A 22,677-nucleotide genomic window follows, 5' to 3' on the forward strand; every position below is an offset into this window, starting at 1 on the left:
AATCGTTTCTTAACTGTGCAGCTAAAACGAGACATGAGAAAAACACAGCAAAGATTTCAGCAAATAATGTGATTCAACTTGAAGCCGTGAAAACTTAAGCAGAGAATAAATTTTAAATGTAATAAACCCACAAAAGAAGAAACAGGACGGAAAAGCAAAGACAAATTTAGTCTCTAAAAAAATGCAAAAGAAGGCACGTGCTTAGATTCATGTTAACGTGTTCTGTAAATTTGCTTCTGAGAAGTTGGGCCACCAGTTGAAATCTTGCGTTTGATCCAGAAAGCTTGTTTCTTCAGCAGAAAGAGCGGCAGCAAACTTCGCAGCAGCGGCAGCAGAATATAAATTTGAATAAAAGGAAAAGGAACGAAATGCTAGGTACCCTTCTTGGAATGGCAGAATCTGGAGAAAACGCTAGTTGTCCTGCAAGAAAATGTATTTCTTGGTTAGCTTCAGCTTACTGCTGACATTATGATAGTTTCTTACCTGCTACTTGAGACGTTGATCAAGGGGCTGGGATGAAGTTTTTGTGATGTATTCACTGGCAGTCGATCTCAGAAGGAAAACTGGAAGAAAATACCAAGCAGTAATTTGGAGCCGCGAGTAACATCACAATGGCAAAGAAGAAATACCTTGAACAGAGATTGATGGTAATTATTGAAGTAGAAGTATACGGCCGGGTCCTTGAAGTGAAGCCGATCGGTGATCTGAGAACCGTGTGGTGCAGCCGAAGACAGGAATTCCGAACACCAACCGTCGATTTCCCGTCCTTCGAGCAGCTCAGTATGGGACAACTGTGGTCACAACAGCCGAGCAAAGAGCGAGTGAGCGACTGAAAAGCGCGGGAACTGCGGGAACCACGGGAACCCAGCTCCCCGTCGGAGAGGGCGAAAATGTTTTCCTCCGGTCCTCCTCCGCCGCCGCCGACGCCGCCGCTTTTGTCAGACGATACGCCAAGCAAGTACGGAGAAGCTGGGAGGGAGTATGCGGCGCGCTCGGGGGGATGGGGGGCGAATGCACGGCACTTGCTTCGCGCTCTCTCCGAGACCCCGGCATACAACCCCCCCCCCCCCCCTCCTCGCCCTTTTCATAGCAAGTGGGAAAAAACGCGACCGAGCTTTCTCGCGCAAACCCTGCCGCAGCCCAAAACGAAGAATCTAACGCCACACGCGCGCCTTCCCCCCGAGCACAGCTTTTGAAGCTCCTTTCATGGCGGCCGAGCTCGTGTGGGCCATTCAAAATGCAAAAAGGAGAAGTGCGCCCGGGGCTGACGGCATCACATACCAGGCTATCGGAAACGTAGCCGAGAGGCAGCGCTCGCGCCACCTTGACTTTGCAACTTCTACTGGTCTTTCGGCACCCTCCCTGCTCAATTTGGCCTCCAACTTGTTTCTCCCATCCTAACAAAGAACAAATCTCCCAAACTTTTCTCCTCTTCGTCCTATTTCACTCACGAGCGCTGCCGCCAAAATTCTCGAATCCATTGCGCTCGCACGCCTCGAATTACCATGGAGGAAAGAAAAAGTTTTTCTTTCCTCCATTTTTCTTCCTTCATGCGAATTACCAGTATGCGCGAATCTGCAACTTGAACCCTGAGCAGCAGACAGGTTTTTGCCGCCAGCACAGTGCCATCCCAGGTGAAAATATGTGTTTTTTTTTCTAGCTGGATTATTCAACCAGAAATTTTCTCCTACTAGAAATATTCTAGCAAGAAATAGCAGAATTTCTAACTAGAAATTCAGTTTCTAGTTTATTTCTAGCTGGATTGAGATTTACTTCCAGCTAGCATATGTCAGTTAAGCGAAGAAAAAAAACCCGCAAGCTGGAAATAATCTTCGCTAGCTAAACTAAGAATTTTTCTAGGTAGAAGCTGTCGATTTCAGCTAGAATCTAATAACCGAGTCATAAATGAAGCCGGAAGATATGATTTCTTGCTAGAAATGCGCTTTCCATTTTCACGGGGGATCGGATGGATTCTCTGCACTAGAAAACGCGAAGGCTACCAAAAACTGCGGCCTTTGTCGTCCTTCTGGACATTCGCAAAGCCTTCGACTGCTCACCCCACGAGGCTATTCACGATGCAGTAAAACGCTGCAAAATTACTCGGCCGTCACCCTCATCTCCCCCGACGTTACAAGACTGGACGAGACACGCCACTCCATCGCGCAAGAACTAAACAAGCAACACCAAGACGGTGGGTTGCATCATGCAATGCACCTGCTCGCATCCAAAGCATCAAATTTGGGTGACAAGAGTCCTGCCCACTCAGTGGGCTCCATACTGGTTCCGCACTGCAGGCTGCGTACGAGTGCTCGTAGAAAATTAGAAATGAGAAAATCTACAGTCCCGCTTGTTCTTCATCCACATAAATCAAGCAGCCTAAAATATAGAATTCAATTCCCGAATCAAACAGAAAGGCAACCAGAATTCCCTCAAATTCCAAATCAAATAACTACCCGCTCTTCATTTAAAATATCAGTTAGAAACAGGCCAGAAAATATTTCGAAGCTTAAGGAAAGACGGGGATGAGGGGTGATTTGAACTAAGACACACTTTGTGTGGCTGGGGCCCCATATGTACACTGCGCTATGAGTGCGAATTCTCAGTGTGAGAAAAAATGTAAATTAGTGGACATCCTAGCAATATCGCATAATGATGTTATAATAACACACCTGCAGTGATATCGCATGGATGTCCGCAAGCAGATGATCTTGGGTGAAACATTGTATGGACATCACATGAATGTCCCAAAATGACATTGGATATTGTGACCATTTGTGGATATCCTATGGACTTTCGTGGTTTGCTGGGTCCCTGTTCTGTGATTCGGCTCCGGTGCTTGCGGCGGGCGGGTGCACGACGTGCTGCTCGCCGGTGCCCACTTTTTTGCGCGACCGTCGGAACGAAATCGTGGTTCTGCAGGAAACGCACAACAATCTCAAGGTAAGCAGTACATATTCCCGGCAAAAGGGTTTTGCCCCCTTTCTTATTATTATTTTTTTTTCAGCTGCAGCAGGTGCACGACGCGCTGCTCGCCAGTCCCCCTTTTTTGGCGCGAAAGCCCATCGGAACTAAATTATGGTTCTGCCGAAAACGCACAACAATCTCAAGGTAAGCAGTACATATTCCCGTCGAAAGGGTTTTGCTTTCATGTGTTTTGCCTTTTTTTTTTTTTTTTCAGCTGCAGCAAAACGTGCCACCCCATGGCACGCCGTGATGGTTTTCGCGCGCTGAGCCTGAGCCGCAAGGACGGAGGTAAAGTAAAGCCTGCGCAGCAGCGATCTGCTAAAAAATGGACGTTGCACGTGAAGCTGGTGGCCGTTATCTTTTGTTCTTTTCAAGGTGCAGCACGTGGCGTTCCATCGGCGGCCGCAGGGGACCGCAAGAATCCAATAACCTAGGACGGAGGTAAAGTAAAGCCTGCGCAGCAACGATCTGCTTAAAAATGGACGTTGTGCGTGGACCTGGTGGCGGTGATCTTTTGTTCTTTTCCAGGTGTAGCACGTGGCGTTCCATCGGCGGCCTCAGGGGACCGCAAAAATCTAAAAACCAAGGTAAGGCACGCTATGCTGCTGCAAACTGACCATGGCATTGTGAACGAAGTTTTTTTTTTTGCGTGGAGCTGGTGGCGGTGATAATTTTCTTTTCAAGGTATAGCACGTGGCGTTCCCTGAGCAGCCCCAGCAAAGGACCGCAAAAGTCCGAAAACCAAGTTAAGCCACACAGCAGCCCGCGCTGCTGGAAACTGTCCTGTGTGTACACAATATTGTTTTTGTTTTATTGCTTTCCTTCTCTTTCAAGGTGCCACCTGGAGTACGGCTATCACCCCAGCAACTGGTATTACGCGCAACAAAATTCTGGAAAGCAGGCTGAAAACTGGCGATTTAGGCAAAGTGGCACTTTTGTTTGGCGTGACCACAGAAAATTCTGCTGTGTTGTCGTCCAGCGTGGCAAAATTTGGACCTGAAGAAAATCTGCAACAATTTCAAGCTAGGTAGCAGGCAGCTAAAAGCCGGTGATTTACGTAAAGTGGCACCTCCTTTTGACGCGTTCACAGAACAAAACTCTGCTTTTTGTCCGTCGAGAAAAAATAATTGCGTATCACAAGAATTAGCATAATAAGAGTCGGAATGAATGTTTGTGTTTGCTTGTTTGGTGTACTTGAGAACAATAAATCTGTCAAGTGCTTATCTGTGGTCTTTCCTTCGTGGTATGATGAGCCCCACTGGGCGTTTATATGTTCCACATATCATTATGACCGTCAAAAGAGGCAGTTCACTCCCGCAAAAACTTATTAGCTGCTGCAATGGTTTTTTTTTTGCCTAATTTAATCTTGTCAACAAACTAGCTATTGCGCTTCCGTTTCTATCCCATGGCCCCCGGCCAGCTCTATATGGGATAAACATGTCAAGGAAAAATAATACCAGCTGCACTTTATTCTGGCACAGAAGGATGGCGGCAGGCATGCTGTTATCGTGTGAACTTCATGCTAGCATTATGGCAGAGCTATCAAATGAAACCAGATGCCCCACTGCAATAATGCAATCACTTGTTGGTGGCTTGCAACTTCACCTAGTCCCTGTGGTGTCCCCCCCCCCCTTTTAATTAAATTCTTTTCTTGTTTAATAAGAGGTTTTCATTGAACATGTCGAACCTAAAACATCTTGGTGCACAACCTAGCGGTACTTCAGTCGCAACACGTACCTGATCGTGCAAAGCGCATGCCACACAAGCTCATAGCATGTGGTTGTTGCATTGACGACTTAAACACAAATCCTTGAAGTTAATTTAGCCATCTGTGATGAATGCAGAATTGGCAATGTTTCATAGCACTGTTTGACATATAATTTGCAAGCTTCGTGTTATAACGAGTCTTTTTGGGAAGCTTGCCATTAAATGACCTGCCATCAGATACAACGATGCATGACTGAGTATGCTAATAACTGCAGAGGAGCATTTCTAGCCAAAATGCTTGCATCTGGCCCTATAACCTCACACCTCTTTTTTGTTGTCATTAGTTTTTAACACTGAGTAGTAGACACCCTCCTTCATGTGTTGTGTTTTCATTCCTGCTGGCACATTGCCAGGCACCGTGCCCCAACAAGGGCAGATTAATGTTATCTTGCACACTCCGAAAAGGCCAACCTGGCACATTCACTGGCTCCACTGTCCAAATGCGATAAGAAGTGAATGCTAAGCATCAATGGAAATTTACCCGCCGCAGTGGCTAAGGCGTTGCGCAGCTGAGCACGAGGTCATGGGTTCGATTCCCGGCCGCCGCGGCTGCTTTTCTGATGGAGGCAAAAAGCAAAAATGCCCGTGTGCACGAGATTTCGGCGCACGTTCAAAATCCCCAGGTGGTCAAAATTAATCCGGAGCCCTTCACTACGGCATGCCTCATCGCCTGTGTTGCGTCGGCGCATTAAACCCTTCAATCAATCAAATCAATGGAAATTTTTGCGGTATCACAAATTGGCTTTCTTGAACATTCACGGTTGAGCACTGCCTGCTGTTGGATGGTACTTTTAACAAAGATAATGTTGATGCGTACTGAAACACAATGCTCCAGTTCTGCTGTAATTATTGAACAAGTAAAAGGAGTTTTGGGTGATACAGAAAGCCCAGGCTGACATATCTTGTCACTGACAGTACAGTAGGCTCTCAATAACTTGAAGTCACTTAATTGGAAGTAATGTGCTGGTTCCGGCAATTTTACATGCAATTCAACGGAAGAAATTGCTTGATAATTTGAAGCTAGAACCCATTATATTAGTTAAATGGAAGTTATATTGAATAGAAACATCAAGGTGACTGTTATTTCTCGATAAAAAACCATTTTCAAGTGTCGAAACAGCGCCCTAATTGTTCTCTACTGATGTCAGTGCCATCAGAACTAAGGTAGTGCACTGTTGATAAAGCAGCAGGCTAGTTCAGACTCGCGCCAATGTTCACATCTCTTGTGAGGCCCTCAACCTTCTTTGTTTCTCACAGCACTGTGTGAACAGTTAGGTGAACATTTGAGGCTTTGATTTTAGCGATAAGTCTGCACTATCACGACAACCCATGACATATAAGCTCGACTTCACAACAAAAGTCAAGATTCTGAACGAAATGAAAAAGAGAACGAGTTGCGGACTAGTGACAATGCTGTTCAGGTGCATTTTGTTCAATTGAATTGTGGTCCCTGTGGACTTTGTATTATTGGGAGTCAACTGTGCCTTCAAGCGTGAAAGCAGTACTGAAGCTGGATGTTTGCTTCTAGGTGTGCTCAGACAATAAAACATACAACATATGCGCTGTAAAACACCTATATACGCTCTTTGACTAGAGCTTCTTGAGTTCAATTATCAAATCAAAACTTTATTTTATAGGAGTGAAAGTGAGGGAACAGTAATTACGAGAAGGCACATTGACTTCTAATTTTTGTTCATGTCACAAGTATGTGATGCTTTCTTCCTCAAGTTATTGAACATGCATTTTATGTGCATTTCTTTTCTTTCTGAATCTTGAACTGTGAGGAGACTTTGTCCATGACTGCTGTCTACGAGAAGGGTCACGCACCCCTTAATCCATCAATGAATGGCTTTCTTGCTTGGCTCCCTTTCACCGTATAGGGATGAACAAGTACAGAAGTGAAAGGAAATCCAGTTTTGGCCACGTAGACAGGAATCTTCCCATCTGTTTTTCACATCCTTTCAAGTCAATACAGCTGATTCTGGAACTTCCCCCGTGGAATCGTTTGCCGGTTAAAAAAACAACGCCTTCTCACACAGCTATCGACAGCTGAAACAGTCGAAGAGGCTGAAATGCCTAGTCTCAATGCAGCATGCACAACTTTAGGCTGTTTTTTTCTTTTCTCTTGTGATGCTGAAGCATTTCTGGGTATCGTACTTATCAAAAGGTTAAATTTATGCCTCTGCATCTGCATGTATCTCTTGGTACCAAATCATAAGGGGGATCATCCCATTCTTTACATGAGTATTGCACTCCACACCGAATGATCTCTGTACCTCATAAGAGAAGGGTCATGATCTCTCTGCTCATTCTGTTCTTCACACTACCGATGAGCAATATCAAGAGAATTCCACTCTTCACATAAGTGAGGAACAAGACGAAGCACCATTGTCTACCACAAAAAGCAAGATCCTGCTCCTCAATTCCTTCCTTGATCATACTAGCAAGGAGTTGGGTAACATGCAAAGTCCATCATGAGGAGCAGTTCAGCTCTGCAATGGTCAGCCTCGAATAACAAACACAAGGCAAGGAAATGAAGGGATGATATGCACCATGCAACACCGTGCATGCCTGTTTTTTCTCCTTTTGTCTGAGTCTTCAAGCTGACTGTCGTAGATTCAACATGTAACAACTGGCTCAGATTCTTCCTATTTGATGCTGAGAAGGGAATCCCACTCATCACACGATAAATCATTGTTAAACACCACTGTTCATGAAATGAGAGTAGCATCATGATCCTGCTCTTCAATTATGATCCCCAAGTTAATGAGTAGTAGTATATACCTCAGACCAACTATAGATGTTTCTTAACTTCCTGCCTTTTTTTATCCTTTGTACATTACAATTTCTTATCTTTACTACCTAGTTCATCATACAGTTGTTATGGCCCAAGACATGGTCCTTCACAAGTGGTTGCAGCTGTGGAACCGCATCATTCACAATAAAAAAAAAAAAAAAAAAACTCTGACGAAAGTGGAGCAAGTTTAACAGTACAATCAAGGTGCGCAAATGCTGTTTAATTGCCTATTGTGTAAGTGCTGCAACGGTGCCTTCTGTTTGAACTCAAACTGGCTGGAACTTTAAATGTAATATCAGTGTTTGGAATTACTTCTAATGAAAATGGGAAAACGTAAATATGCTAACAATGCTGGTAAAAAAGTTAGGCTGCTTTGTCTGAGCATGACAATTCCCAAAGCTAATATTTGTAAAATTAAGTGGCCAGGTGTTATCCCCCAGCAAAATCTATCTGCTGGGACCATTTAAAACAAAACTCGTTCCAATTTGGACCCACATCGTTCAGATGCTTGTTTGACCTGGTGCCTGGACTCCCAGACGGAGCCATTTTTAGATGAAAGGAGAGCCGGTGACTCCTAAATAGTTTGGACATGAATGAACCGAGAACAGGGACAGTTGGTAGCATACAACAACCACCGCTCCCACCGATTTCCAGAAAGTCGGCTTCGCTTCGTGCACGAATGCATCGATCGGAAGCTATCGCTCGCTCATCGCTCGCGACGCTTATAATGTATTAATAATGACACTGTAACTCACCAACCTAGCCTCCCCCCGTCCTTCCTCGTCTTAGCGGTGTGCAATGCAAGCTTTTTACAAATTCAAAAAGCGTCTGGACAGGATGATCGAGTTTGCTTTGTTCAGTTTAAACTTTCTTGACTCATTTTGAAGCTGATGACCTTCATTGGTCGCCGTGCATCGTAATTTCGATAGGTATAACCAGTTTACAGAATACCGCCTTCATTCCTAGCTATTAGATGAAGAAATAAACTATCGCCTCTGGTACTGGGGGCGCTGAGTAAACACACGTGTTTTAAGCCTAACGCAAAAAAATGAATAATAACATTTCCGTTTCTGCATACATCCCACCCCAAAGGAGCGTCAAGCGTGCTCTGCACATCGCTTTCCAAGTTTTGAGGTTCCTATGAGCTGACACGACACTTTTCATCAGCATTTCCGACTTTTCGTTAACAAGCACGGAGCGCGCACGTGTTTGCTTTGTATTTTATTCGATTGCCTCAGCAAAATAAGCCCCAGTTCTGCATAATTCTTCTTTTTTTGGGGCGAAAGATGAGCCGTACTACCAACCGCTATTAAAACGTGATAAAAGGGCCAGATGGCAAAACATCAGCATTTCAAAACATACCTCAGTTACCAACGTACATGCATGGATATATATCTCTTAAAATCATGATACGAGAGTTCGTCCCACGATGCACATCGTGGGGCTCAAGTGCACAATACAACTGCAGCAAAAAGAAAGCTCCAAAATGTTCTACTCAGATAAAAATAAAGTGTAAATGCTAAACGGTAAGAGCTAGCTTAAAGATGCATAGCCTGCATTCGGCGTTATGTTTGAACATGAGTGGATTAATTAGGAAGTTTCAACTTAAAAAGTGTGCTATATATGCTTCTCGCTAGATATTTTATAAGCTAATTCAGTTTAAGGCACAATCTGTGTGCTTTGAGGATGTGTAATTGATTGGTATACCTCATCCTGTTTATCCCACTGATGTCAGCAATACATACGAAAAACTATGCAAACAATTTATAGCAAGGAGGACTATATTATAATCCTTGTAAGACAAGTTTGATTAAAAGCACCACGATTCAATTTGCTAATTTACAGACAAGGGCAGCTATGTGCAAATGCTGCTGCTCTATGGAGGGAACCACCTGGGTCTCTCACCACAGCAAATCGATCACTGTCACCTATGGACGTGAGTAAAAAAAGTGTGGAGGGGGGAGGCAAACCGAGAGGCACCAAACCCCCTGTGTTACCAAAAATAAGACATGTAATAACATAAATTGCTTCCCTCTTCACAGGGAACTGATACAGGTGCTCTGTGCCACGAAAGCTACCAGATTACATTTAAACAATGCTACAGTTATTGCAATATTTTGCTTTTATTTAGAGGTTTACTTATTTAGACACCATTTATTTGAGGTACGTAATACATGAACACATGTTCACGTATGATGACATGCACTATCAGGTAACGCGTATGAAAATGTGACCGCAGTCTTGGGATCAAACTAAGGGAGTTTTATGCGATGAAGCCAGGTACAGGCTATGAGGCATGCCACAGTAAAGTGCTAGAGATATCGCAGTACTGGATGACAACTGTACTGTTGACCATGATGCATTATGCTTTTGCTAAAATAGGTTCGCACTTTTTTGCTGAGTTACTTTCAGTTTCTTTCAGTTAGTCCATTAACTGATCAATCAACCGAACATAAACTCAGGGGTTTACTGCCTTGAACATATAAGTAAACTGTAGAGTTGATTTTAAGTGAGTTACTTTAACTGAGTTACAATTGATTTTAAGTGTGTTACTTCACACAGTATTTTTGATCAGTGCACTACGTTCCTTTTGCACAGATGTAAAATATACATTGAGATCATGACCTATGAAGCCAGTCATGGTGAATGTGCTATGAAACTGCAGTCATAAAATATGCCTTATATTTTATTTGCATACATTTCCCAGTACGGCTACTCACAGCATCTGTACATATTCCGAGTACGCATTTGCTTGATATAGAAGGCATAATTTATAATTTGCCTTGTAAAGTCCCTAAGAAAATGGTACGCCACAGAGCTTCCTTTAAAAATTCTTACAATCTCTTAGGATGGCCATAACCACCATCATGGGGGTATTCTCAATGACAGCAAGACGTTTCTGCAGGGAAGTGTTATTTCTGAAGAATGCAGCAGCATAGCGAAACTAGGAAAACACTAGTGCGACTTTAGACGATACGAAGCGCATAATATTTGTGCAAGTTTCCCTGAAAGATGGCCCTCAGTCAGCAGTGATGAGCTTCCAATTTTTCTCGACAACCTAAACTCTTCTGCGACGCTGCACTGAACTATAATTGTGTGACAATTCAGCTTTCAGTCATCAGGATATTTCAGACTAAAGCCCCTACTTTGAAGTCAAGCAAATTGCACTTTTCTTCTGGTCAGGCATGAAGAGAACAGTATATATACTCACTCATTTCATATGCAAGTATGCACTGCCCTGATCTTCCATTGTGTGCAAAAATGTGATTGCCGTCTTCGGATAAAAAAGCCAAGGTAGTTTTACATGCTGAAACTAGAAATGGCTACAGGGAATGCCATAGTGGATGCTGGGAAATTGTACTCTTCGATGAACTCTACTTCTGACCATGTGTTGACGATCTTTCCTAAAATAGGTTCGAATTTTTGCTGCCGAGGTTTTAAGTTACTTTCACTTAATCCATTTGTCAATAATGCTTTTCAGTGTTCAAAAGCAAAAAATTCTGTTTGAAGTTTCCCATTTGTGGCACACCATTCTTCAGTTGGATACGTCCAAGGACACCGCAGGTTTTTTGCAAACCAATCAGTTGGTTTGCATTTTTTCCCACTCAGGCCGACAGGAAATTGTAAATTGAATAAAAGAATTCTATTTGTTCCCAGGACTTCGCTTAAACACATGTATCATCAGCCATTTATAGCATGGTGCAAACTGAAATGATTAACAGAAGTCAGCACGTTTAGAAGTGGTAGTGCACTGAAAATTGCACCTGATGGGAACGGGATGCGTCTTTTAGTCACAGTCATTTTCAGTGTAGTTTCTTTTTTGCTTGCATGCATGGCTACATATTCAGTGGTTGCAGGTTTGCATGAAAAGTAAACAGACACAGCTGTCAAAAGATGTGGACACACTTTATTATTGAGGGTACATGGGTATTGGGTTCAGACCTTGAAATTTATTTATACTCTAACAAAGAATAACTTTAGGCAGTGCCATCCTCTTGCAGTCTTGCAGGCAATAGTTCATTGTACCCTTGTTTGCACAACGCCAGCAATCGCAGCATAGGCGTCTCTGCACTCCTTCCCGTCATGCTGCAAACCTGTAATGTTGAAAGGAAACAAAACACAGGGTACCCACCAGTGTTCTGTAATGACAAGCTTATCATTCATTGACAAGGAAACAGCATGGGTTGCTAAGGCATTTTGCTACAAAAGGCACTGAAACAGGGCAGGTTTCATGCAGTACTACTGTGGACCCATAGAGCACCTTCTGTAAGAAGAGCTCGGTAGTCGTGTATACGATGCACACCAACGGTGGAACCCATTTGTGTACTTCTTTCCAGACGTGCCAGGCAGACAGGCCGAGAGATAATCGAAGCGTGTAACATTTGAAAACTGGGAGGCGATTGTGTTACATCGCCAGTACTTTGTGACAGAGTTCGCCTTCTTAACCAGTACATGCCGCCAAACACAAGTGCGGCATTGAACTTGATGTTCCTCAACTCTGTTATCAGCTCGGCAGTGGTCCATAGCTGAAGTATCATGTGCGTCAAGTAAAAGGCTTTACCAGTGTTTGTCATGTGAGGGGGGCGGGGGGAAAAGGGCAAGGAAGTACGTTCGAGTGGAATGTGTTCCATCTCTTTTCTTCTGTTGATGCCAAGGTTTATTATGTTTAGTGCACATTCCACAAAAAACTAGTTGTGAATCATCACTCGACTTGTCTGCTTCGTTCGTCCCAGTCTTTTTCGTGCTGTTGTTAAGATGACACATACCAACTTGCCCAGCTCACCCCTCTGGATATGTTACGGTTGGCTATGCTACAGCTAGTAAAATATGAGCAACCACACGTAAAGCCATACAATAAAAAAGCTTTCAAGGTGGGATTTACTGTAATAACTTCTTGTGCAAGAAGTTACTCCGGTAAGCACTCAGAATGATAAAAACCAACTTGATGTGGATAAGCCGAGTCCAATCGTAGTGCTGTTGCAAGGGCAAAAGTTTTTGGCAGCAGGCACACGAAATTGGAGAACCAAGGAGTACATGTACATCTCAGAGCAGCTCACAGGCTTCCGGCAGCACCAGGCTGCGATGAACTCCATTGCCAACGTAATGAGAGCTAGAGCACACCCAGACTACCAGGAAGGTGGCAGCCCTCGTGCTACTTGATGCAGTGGCATAGCCAGGGGGGGAGGGCTGACCGGGCTTCAGCCCCCCCCCCCCCCCCCCCCCCCCCCCCCTCGAAATTTTTCCGGCCATCGCCATGCTGCCTGTATGCCTGGTACGTCGCGTGTGAACAAATCGGCATATTTTTCGAAAGTGCCACTAATGGCACTTTCCACGAAATGCTACGAAAATGCCACGAAAGTGCATGTCTACCCTTCGCATGGAAGGGAGCCGAGTCCGGCCGTGACAAAACGAAGCGCCTGAGGGGTGCGAACCGCTGAGGGATGATTTCGGAGGGGTGCAGCCCCAAAAGCGACGGCGCCTTCGGGTAAGCTCAGCGCACGGGACGCCAAAGGCATGCGTTGTATCCCTTTGTGCGAGACATGCGGCTAGACAGAGAATAATTGGCCGGCTGAGTTGTTCTCAGCAGAGGAGATTGACTCATCCGGGGAAGCATGGAGTGGTCTGCACCACGGTCCGCACTAACTCGCGGCGGAAAAAAAGAGGGACCGCCGGCCATTGATGGTTGAAGAATGGTACAATGCAGGCCCGAAAGGGAACAGACGATCTTTGTATGTTAAGCAGAACAATGTGCAAGCGGCAGTGGCTGATCACGGCCGCTCCCTCTCCTAGAAAGGGGGAGATCAAACGGCCGTGGGCACACATTCAAGACTCGTGCAAGGTAACTGAAGAATGCGATGGGCTAAGTAATGGGTGAAACGTGCAGTTTAGCTGAATGAATGCCGTGCGCGGGCAGAGGGCCTTTGCGATTGAGACACACCGCAAGGTACGCCCCTCTTCCTCGCGTCAGCCCTTCATTCTTCCTTTTTCACATTTCTGTCGAGGCCCGGACGGTTTTGTTGGAGTGGGCTCAGATTGCGCGCACTGAGTGTTGTCCCCTTCCGACGGCGATGTTGCGACAGTCAATTTCACCCCCGCGATTAGGCAGATTTGTTCGGCGGTATTCTCCCCTAACCTAGGAAACTGCAAAACAGCGGGTCGACAAAAAGGGCGTTTTGCGGCTCCCCGAGCCAGTTCCAGACTTTATCCTAAATGTGAAGGCACGACGGTCACCAGCCCTGCCACAGGCAGACGGCGTCGCGACAGTAACAACGATCAGATGGCCATATTCGACCTCTATCACAACTAAAGCACCTCCGTTGCGTCCACGACCGCTTTTTCCCTGGACGGCGGCTGCCCAGAGCAGTGTATATTCAGGGGCCGGAGTCACAACGGCGATATCGAATAGTAAGTTTCTTCCAGTGACTAATGCTTACATGATCACTGATGTCTTTTGACGATGGAGGTTGCATTGTACGTTAAGTTGTGCGGTGCAGATCAATTATGCATTCTTTGATATTTAAATATTCACTTCGTAATATTTACACGATGCCACAGTACCTTGTGTCTCTGAGCTAAAAAATGTCTATCTTGTTTTATTCCGAATGCAGTATTTGCGTTTGAATTGGTAATTGAATGCACCCACGGTGGAGCGGATAGGTGACTTTTAATGAGGGAAAATGTAAATTCAACTCCTGTAAAGGCCCAAATATTTTATTATGCACGAAGTTGGAGAGGATTACTCAGAGTGTATCGGGACAGCGTAGCATCAGTACATGAAGAATGAAATATATATTTGTTCTGGCTGCAATCCACTGCTACACCCAATTTTAAAACCATAGCAGTGTGCGCAGCACAAGTGAAGGACTTTCGTACTGGTGGCAAAGAAGAGCTCTAGAGAGAGAGAGAGAAACAACTTTCGCTGAGCCCATTTCAGGTGACGCTCGCAGGCGTCAGACGGGGTGGAACCCTATTCACGAGTCCCATATGAGTCCAATAGCTCTTGGCCCCTGGACGCGAGCTCTTGCTGCGTTGACAGGTCGGGGCTGGACATCAAGATCTCCCATCGCTGGGTAGGGGGGGTGCCTTTCTGGTAGAATTTTCCTTTAATGCTTCCTGGCCTTCTTTGAAGCTCTGTGGGCGCAGGACTATCGTTCTTTCAAGGCTCAATCAGTCGTGCATGACAACAGAATTTCCTAATTAAATAAACGGCCACATACAACAGGCCCTCTCAAGAGCACCAGCACACCTCCGCCAGCCTCCTCCCCTCACCCCCCCCCCCCCCCCTCGACGCGCGCACACACACACACACATACGGGTGCGCGCCAATGTGATTCTTCCCGGATCCACAACTGATACATTCTAAAATGTTGCATGAAGCACATTTTGAGCAATCGTCAGCATTTCTTAAGTAACCGAAATAACCAAGGAAGTATCACGGTAAACAACTTTGCAATTTTTAGCCAATCTATTCTGTCGTGGCCTGAAACCATGCTTTAGTTTGAACATCACGGTCGCTGTCAACCAAGGAAATAGTTTAACTGCGTCATTACTGTCCGCTTCATGCTAAAGCATGGTAGTCTTTGGTCTTTCTGTATGCGGGGCCATGCCAATACGCATGTTTTCTTGGTGCACTCCGGGAAACAAATCTATCCTGTTGTAGCCTGAAACCATGCTTTAGTTTGAACATCACGGTCGCTGTCAACCAAGGAAATAGTTTAACTGCGTCATTACTGTCCGCTTCATGCTAAAGCATGGTAGTCTTTGGTCTTTCTGTATGCGGGGCCATGCCAATACGCATGTTTTCTTGGTGCACTCCGGGAAACAAATCTATCCTGTTGTAGCCTGAAACCATGCTTTAGTTTGAACATCACGGTCGCTGTCAACCAAGGAAATAGTTTAACTGCGTCATTACTGTCCGCTTCATGCTAAAGCATGGTAGTCTTTGGTCTTTCTGTATGCGGGGCCATGCCAATACGCATGTTTTCTTGGTGCACTCCCGGAAACAAATCTTGCCTGTTGTAGCCTGAAACCATGCTTTAGTTTGAACATAACGGTCGCTGTCAACCAAGGAAATAGTTTAACTGCGTCATTACTGTCCGCTTCATGCTAAAGCATGGTAGTCTTTGGTCTTTCTGTATGCGGGGCCATGCCAATACGCATGTTTTCTTGGTGCACTCCGGGAAACAAATCTATCCTGTTGTAGCCTGAAACCATGCTTTAGTTTGAACATAACGGTCGCTGTCAACCAAGGAAATAGTTTAACTGCGTCATTACTGTCCGCTTCATGCTAAAGCATGGTAGTCTTTGGTCTTTCTGTATGCGGGGCCATGCCAATACGCATGTTTTCTTGGTGCACTCCGGGAAACAAAATGCTGACTTGTTTCGGGCATCGCACCATGCCCGAAGGTCATGCTGGCTCTGCACAGCTGCCCAATCCTCCGTTTTCTGGTGGACAAAGAAGATTTCAACATAATTTCCATTTCCCGCGTCTGCAACGAAAACTACAAAACTTCTGTGCGCCGTATACATTCCAGAACCGCCCATGCTCATGAACTGCAAATACTTTTTTTATCGTTTAGCTTTAAAACCGGCAGTGTGTACTCGGCTGAAAAATGGCAGCGCACGCGTCAGCTAAAAAAGTATGTCCTTTCATTAAAGTTTGAAACCAAAATGGTAGGACCGCATTATAACTCTTTCATCAGATCTCACGACAAAATTCAAAACGTAGCAATATTTTGCTCAGCTTGCACAGAACATGCCTGCCCGCAAGAGTATGGTCAGACATCGCCGTATTTGCGTTATTTTTTCTTGCTAAGTATAAAGTTCGATACAGCATTGAATGGCGAACTTTGCAGTGACTTGCTCTACCTCATCTGGGAGTGGTAACTAAAGGGGGTGGCTGCTCCAGAAAAGGTATAGCTTGATAGTACACGCCTTCAGGCAGATTATAGGGCATTTATGCACGAAGCATTGAAAACGTGACCGCTAGGAATGCAACTACTTGAGAACACCAAGCTCATTACAGCAGACTCTAAGTTGGGTTGTGCAGAAATGTCAACCAGATTCATTATGTTACAAAAGCACAAGCTTCTCCGCCCCGATGAGACACAAAACAGAAGCGCAAATTTAAACTGGCATGACTTAACAAATGCCGATGGCTGAATTATTCCGCTTTGCGTGTGGACTAATATTGCCAGGTTCATGTAATTTTCGCCCTTAACAGCGCTGTTCTTGCGCGTGATAAGATCAAATGATAAGATCAATGAAGGCCCCTCAAACATCACGCAATCATGTTTCTTGGCGATGACTTAGGTCGTTGGGCACCAATCATCCAACAAGATCCTGTGCTGTCATAGTGAAATCGCCGCCGGAAAGTGGGCGGGGATTCGCCATTGCTTCAAATGTTTAATTTAATATATCGATAATTCCTTCGAAGTTTGCTGTAAGACTGATATCATTGTTATCGAGACAAGAAAGTCTTTTTAATGAACCAAACATGTATTTTATCTTCATAGCCTTTAACCCTTTGAGGGTTTTTGCCGTACGTGTACTGCGGTGGTTTTCCGTCCCGCAAGGTCTTTGCCGTACGGGTACAATTTCGAGCATCCGTTTGAAATTTCGCGCCATATTAACGATGCATGCTCCCTGGGAGGTGCTGCCACCTCCTGGGACTTACAAGAAGTGTTTGAAATTTGATTGTGCTACCTTTTTGCGGTGAAAAACAGAACTCTCTGGCTTCAGCGCGTTACGGCGTCTGTACGTGTTAACGCGTTTCGTGGTTTCAGTTTCGCCACGTGATCGCATCGGAGGCACGCGAAACTTGATCGACGCTCGCTATCAGGGGCGGCGGAAGTTGATTTCGATCTATATTGGCGCTGCTCTTATCTTGTTTATTACCCACGCTCACTAGGTATTCTTGCCCTCCTTGCTTGGAACTGAAGTAACCTAATCGGAGACTCCATTGTGGGGGCGGCGGAAGTTGATTTCTATCTATATTGGCGCTGCTATTAGCTTGTTTATCACCGGCGTTTTCTCGCTCTCCTCGTTTACTGGGTTGCCTTCGAGTTCTTCAGATGCACAGCAAAGCAGCGACATGGCCCAACGAACTGCCCGCTCTGATGACACCGACCGCGATGACTCTTCTGAGTTTACTCCTTTCACCGAATCTGAATCGGAAGACAGCCTTTTTTCGGAAGAAGGCAGCTCATTTTCGGACATGCGCTGTATGTGTGCAGACTTCAATAAGGCACTGTGCATAGACCCGTGTTTCAAGGAATACCACACTCTGAAATACTATTGAACATTTTTCAGTTCTAAGTGATGCTGACCCCAAAATACTGTTTCTGATAATTTTTTACCATTTAATCATGACTTTAGACATTTTGTACATTCCAAATCCGCAATAAACTAATTTGACCACCAGTGAAAGTTCTTTTAAAAAAAATTCGACCCTCAAAGGGTTAAGGGCGCTTGCAAACTTCCGCGCTTTTTTTTTCTATAAGGAGGGGGGGGGGGGGGGGAAATAAAGGGTGCCTTCAACAACCTCCAGCACCCTGTCATCTCCCTGGCCATAAAGGAGGCCGGCATTGCGGACAAGCTGCGGGTCTCCGTCGAGGCGTTCGTGACGGGCCTCATGGCACAAAGGCAGGTAGGCAACGCCCTGTCGGTGCCCCAACCAGTGGATGTGGGCCCCCTGTAGGGCACAGTCGTCAGCCCCTTACTCTTCAACATGGTCACAGTGGCACTATCAGACTGCCTGCCCAGTAGAAGGGCGCACAGGGTGTACCTGTCTGTGAACGCCGACGACGCGGCCCTGTAGGCACTAGGCCCCATGGCGGGCTGCCGAGGCGTCGTTCTGCAGCTGCAGGCACCCCCGGATGCAGTGCGGGCCAAGCTCGCCAATGTCAGCCTGCAGCTGTCGGGCACCGAGATGGAGGCGATGCTTGTTCACTGGGACACCCAGACCTGCTGCAGAGCCTGCAAATTGACAGCGAGCAGCTCGGGTGGAAGACCAGGGTGCGCTACCTGGTGCTCATGCTGGACCACCGAGATGGCTTCTGCCAGGCCGCCAAGCAGCTCCGTGCCAGGACCGGATGGCCACCTCGGCTGTGAGTAAGGTGGCCGCCCAAGACTGTGGCTGCTCCCAACAGACAGCCTTTGGCTGTAGGGCTGCTGATGTGTGCGCTGCCGCTGGTCACCTTGCCGAAACCAAATTGGTGGCAGTTGGAGGGTGACTGCCGCAAAGGCGCCCGTGCCTGCTTTGGAGCTCACAGTGCCACAAGACGCTGGCCAAGGCGGGGGTGTGGACAATCGGGATGGCGGTAGAGCAGCAGGCCCTGGGCCACATCGACTGGCTGCAGCGCGCCAAAGGGGGAGGCCTCCTCTGCAGTAGCTGCGCATCCACCTGCACTCGTTCAGTGCTCCACCACACCACCTCAATTAAGGACTGATGCCACAACCAACGTGCTCCATCGCAAGGAATGAAGGAAACTGGCCACGAGGTACTTTCCATTGGTTGCCACATTTGATGAGCTCATGGCAAAAATGTCTGCCTACCGGTCAGCAAACCACGTGCAGCTTTGGAAGAGAGACACTAGAACTATCACAGGAGTGAAAAAGCGTGATGTAAAGATTGATAGCAAGATGCCCAAGACCCTGAAGTATTACCAGATACGTTAGTGCTGCATCCATGGGGGCATGAAGTTCGTGAGCAGCAATAATGGCGGCGTGCACATAAATTATTGCAAGTCCCTCCTTGAAAACGTTTTTGTTACATTTACCCGCGGTTGCTCATTTCTTGCTAGCCATAACATTGCTAATCTCCAGGCTCAAGCCTTACTAGTTTCACTATGCACTTTGTTGTTCGGCTTGCCTGAGAGAGAGATCAAACTTTATTTAAAGCGGCCCATGTCCGGGCTGCCTGAGCACATTATCACAAAATGCGATGTATGCCTGGCTCCATTGAAACATATAGTTTTATCGCTTGTGCATAAAGCAGCGCAGATCCATCTGTCTTGCTGGTGGAAAAAACATCTCTGTAGACAGCAAACGGGAGCCGACTGAAATTTTAAAAAGGAATTTTCACGGATGCCGGAAGAGTGGGTTCAAAAGAAATTTACTGGCAGGTTGTCATGCGGACCCCAGTCGGCTAACGAGAAACAACTGCCGCGAAAAATTTATACAAGGGATTATCACGGATGCAATGAGAATTGCCGCAGCCATATCAGATTTTGTGCTATGCCAGGTAATTAGGCAAGGCTTGCGAGTTGCTCTTGCCTTATTTTGTAGGAGCCTCGCACTTACCACCTGGCGGATGTACTGTCAGGCAGGCTCTGTGAGTAAAACAACAACAAAAAACATTCCGGCGAAGCCACAAGTAATAGTCTACTGCAACAGGGTTTTCCGAAGGCGCACAAAAATAGAAGCGTGTCATACATTCGCTGTAAGCCCCCGCCGATTAGGTTCAGCTTTTGGATACAGCTTATTTTATTAGGCATCAAACACAGAGTATTTCATGGGAAATACAGGACAATTACATGACCTACATATGTTTCTTTCCAGTCGCAAGTGGTTCATACTTGCGACTGGAGCGGTAGAAGCGACGAGATTTCTGCCGCTTTCCTTGTTCGTTTGGTCTCGACCAATTTTTGTCGCCGCGGACAGCAATCGCGTCGCTTCTATCGCTCCAGTCGCAAGTGCGAACGGGCCTTCACACTTGCGCTGCGTAGCCACACCACATCGCAATCTAAACCCATTTTTCGTGATTCACGCCGCCGTTAAAGCATGCACTGCCCATGTCAACACAACATTTCAATCTGCTATCAGGAATTTCACGATAGGCAAGCGCTTAAGCTTATTATTTGTGGAATGTTGGAAGCGGTCTCGAAATGTTATTAGAAAGTACGCCTTGCTGCTATGGTTGAGGCTCTGAACAGGGTGGACAAAGGGGGTGATCGTCATTTCCACAGGGACGGTCGTCATTTCAGTGCACAGGCGCAACAATACCTGCACACGCCACGCAGGAAAAATATGGAATACAATGCGATCGTTCCACGAACAAATCTGTCGTCAAAACTTGTTTTATCTCCCTTTTTTTTCCCCTGAACACACTGAGTTCATGGAATGACGCACGTGGAGCGTGCACCTTCTGCAAAAGAAAAACAACCGGACCCAAAAGTTCACGTAAAAGGAATGTTTAAAGTAAACAAGAAGGCCAAAATAAAAATAACCGAGCACTAATAATAGAGCACATGGATGCCTCACCTTTTTTACTGCGGGCAGTGGCATCTACAGTGTGCTGAAACTCAACACACCACACCATGATGAATAACCAGATTCTTCTTGCGTGAAAGCGACGATTGCATCGGTCGAATTTTAAGGTATATGCATGTCTTTAACACATTTTCCCTTCAGTAGCTAACTTCTGCAATCTCAACACAAAGAAGCCCGCTTGAAAAGCAAGAGCTTTCCGCCATTTTGGCCAAGCGCGGGGACTAGGCAGACTAGGGAGGCATTTTCTGGGGAGAAACAACAACTAAACAAACCAATCTAACGCCAAAAAAATAATGACGTCATGCATATTTTAATGACGTCACATACATTGACCAATCAGCGTTTCCAGCCATTTCTCCCCCTATACGGATGTTTCGTGACCCCATGCGACGCGCCGAACCGGCTCGCCGCGAACGTGTGCGCGAGGGCGCGGGGGAAGGAGGACCAGCTTGTCGCCTTCCTTCGCGCCACCCTCTCCTCGACTAGGGGAAGACCTCATCTCCCTCCCGAGCTGACCTGCGGGACGCGCGCGCATTCCGCCGGGAGTCGGAATCGGTTGGCTCATATGGCCGCGAGGCCCACCACTGGAGAGGCCGGCGCTGCGATCGTTTTGACGTCACTTGTAGGATCATCGTTCCTAGAGCGTCACTGACGCTAATCGTTCCTATCTTGCTGCGTAGTTGGCTTGCCGCTCGTGCCGCGCGTGACGCTTCGCTTAGGAAGCACGTTCTAAAACTTATTTTCGTGTTAATTTCCTTCGTTTGAAGTTAATTCTCAGTGCGTCAAGCGCAATTCGATTTAACGGTGACTGTATAACCGGATCAACTGTGGTGATTATCCGCAAACACCATGAGCGTGGTGGTGTGTAGGCGGGTAAAGCTGGCTCTACAGTGAACTAGAATGTCTTGATCCAGTGGCGCGAACGGGAGCGCTTTGCAGCGTTCGGGCTGAAGCAAAGCGCGTCTACCGCCGCCAGGGGCGCCACTGCGCCTTCTTCGAAAACGGTACCGCGGTTGCACGGGCCGTTCCTTGGGGCGCTCGCCAGCTATTGCCGCTGCCGTTTTTTCCTGTGGTACAGTAATTAACCTTTATGGAAGAAAGATGCTCACTTTTGTTGTCCCTGTACTTTTCTAAGAACGTTTTGTTGCTTATCAGACCCGTTTGAGCCATCGGGCAACGGCTACAAACAAATCGTCTGCTAGCGGCGCAGACGATACGAGCGGATGTGCGATACGTTGGCGGCGCGCGGTCGGACAAACTCTCCGTCTGTTTATGGCTGAGGCCGGCCTTTCATTTTCTGCGTGTTTTACGTTTCCGTGATGTTCCACAGAAGCAAGAGGTATACAATCGTCAGGAATATAGTTATTGCGAGTGCTGTCGAATAGAGGTTGGCCAGGCCGGGTACGCGATGTCAAAACGAAGGACGGACATGTGCTTTGCTCCGGGTTGTCACAGTGGTTACCCTGCAGGTGCTCCCAAGGCGTCTTTGTTCGCCGCTCCTTTGGACGATGAACTGTGCAAAAAGTGGGGACAAAATTTGGGAAGACTGGACAAACTCTTGACCATATCTTCAGCCGTTGGTGAGCGCCACTTTGAGCCCGAGTGCTTATTGCGTGATTACATCCACGTAATAAACGGCTGTAAAGTGCGACTTGTACGCGGGAAGCTGTCACTGGCTCCAGGTGCTGTACCTACCATCCTGCCTGACTGTGCTTCGAATTCTGCGCGGAGCATGCACGCGGAAGCCGCAAAGGAAAAGGCGGACAAGAGTTTCAGTTTCGGCAGCCAGCAAGCAAGCTGAAGAGCCGAAAAAGATGAGGTGCACCAGCCACAACACGAGGCTCTCTCTCCGCAGTGCTCATCAAATGAAGTCGCAA

General features: G+C 46.4%; 2 protein-coding genes across 5 annotated transcripts; one reads left to right on the top strand and one right to left on the bottom strand.

The window, feature by feature from the left end:
• Positions 1-2,739: 2,739 nt before the first annotated feature.
• Positions 2,740-4,171, top strand: LOC144178423 (uncharacterized). Its single transcript, XM_077706310.1, has 5 exons — positions 2,740-2,940; positions 3,005-3,108; positions 3,179-3,252; positions 3,493-3,551; positions 3,649-4,171. The coding sequence occupies exons 1-5, from the start codon at positions 2,740-2,742 to the stop codon at positions 3,652-3,654; spliced, it is 444 nt and encodes a 147-aa protein (XP_077562436.1). The 3' UTR covers positions 3,655-4,171.
• Positions 4,172-11,413: 7,242 nt separating this feature from the next.
• LOC144177535 (uncharacterized) lies at positions 11,414-21,032 on the bottom strand. Of its 4 annotated transcripts, XR_013323826.1 has the most exons (4): positions 20,792-21,032; positions 19,832-19,860; positions 18,315-18,882; positions 11,414-11,622 (listed from the first exon to the last, which is right to left on the bottom strand). XR_013323826.1 is itself a non-coding variant. In XM_077705266.1 (3 exons), the coding sequence occupies exons 1-3, from the start codon at positions 20,847-20,849 to the stop codon at positions 11,506-11,508; spliced, it is 504 nt and encodes a 167-aa protein (XP_077561392.1). In that variant the 5' UTR covers positions 20,850-21,032; the 3' UTR covers positions 11,414-11,505. The 4 variants fall into 4 exon arrangements, 1 of the variants encoding a protein (XP_077561392.1); XR_013323828.1 differs by lacking the exon at positions 19,832-19,860 and having other exon boundaries at positions 18,315-18,920; XR_013323827.1 differs by lacking the exon at positions 20,792-21,032 and having other exon boundaries at positions 18,315-18,443; positions 18,554-20,783.
• Between the last annotated feature and the right edge of the window lie 1,645 nt (positions 21,033-22,677).

This window comes from Haemaphysalis longicornis, unplaced genomic scaffold, assembly GCF_048455015.1.
Source record: "Haemaphysalis longicornis isolate Haplotype H1 unplaced genomic scaffold, Haemaphysalis longicornis Haplotype H1 scaffold_1, whole genome shotgun sequence".
Taxonomy (NCBI): domain Eukaryota; kingdom Metazoa; phylum Arthropoda; class Arachnida; order Ixodida; family Ixodidae; genus Haemaphysalis; species Haemaphysalis longicornis.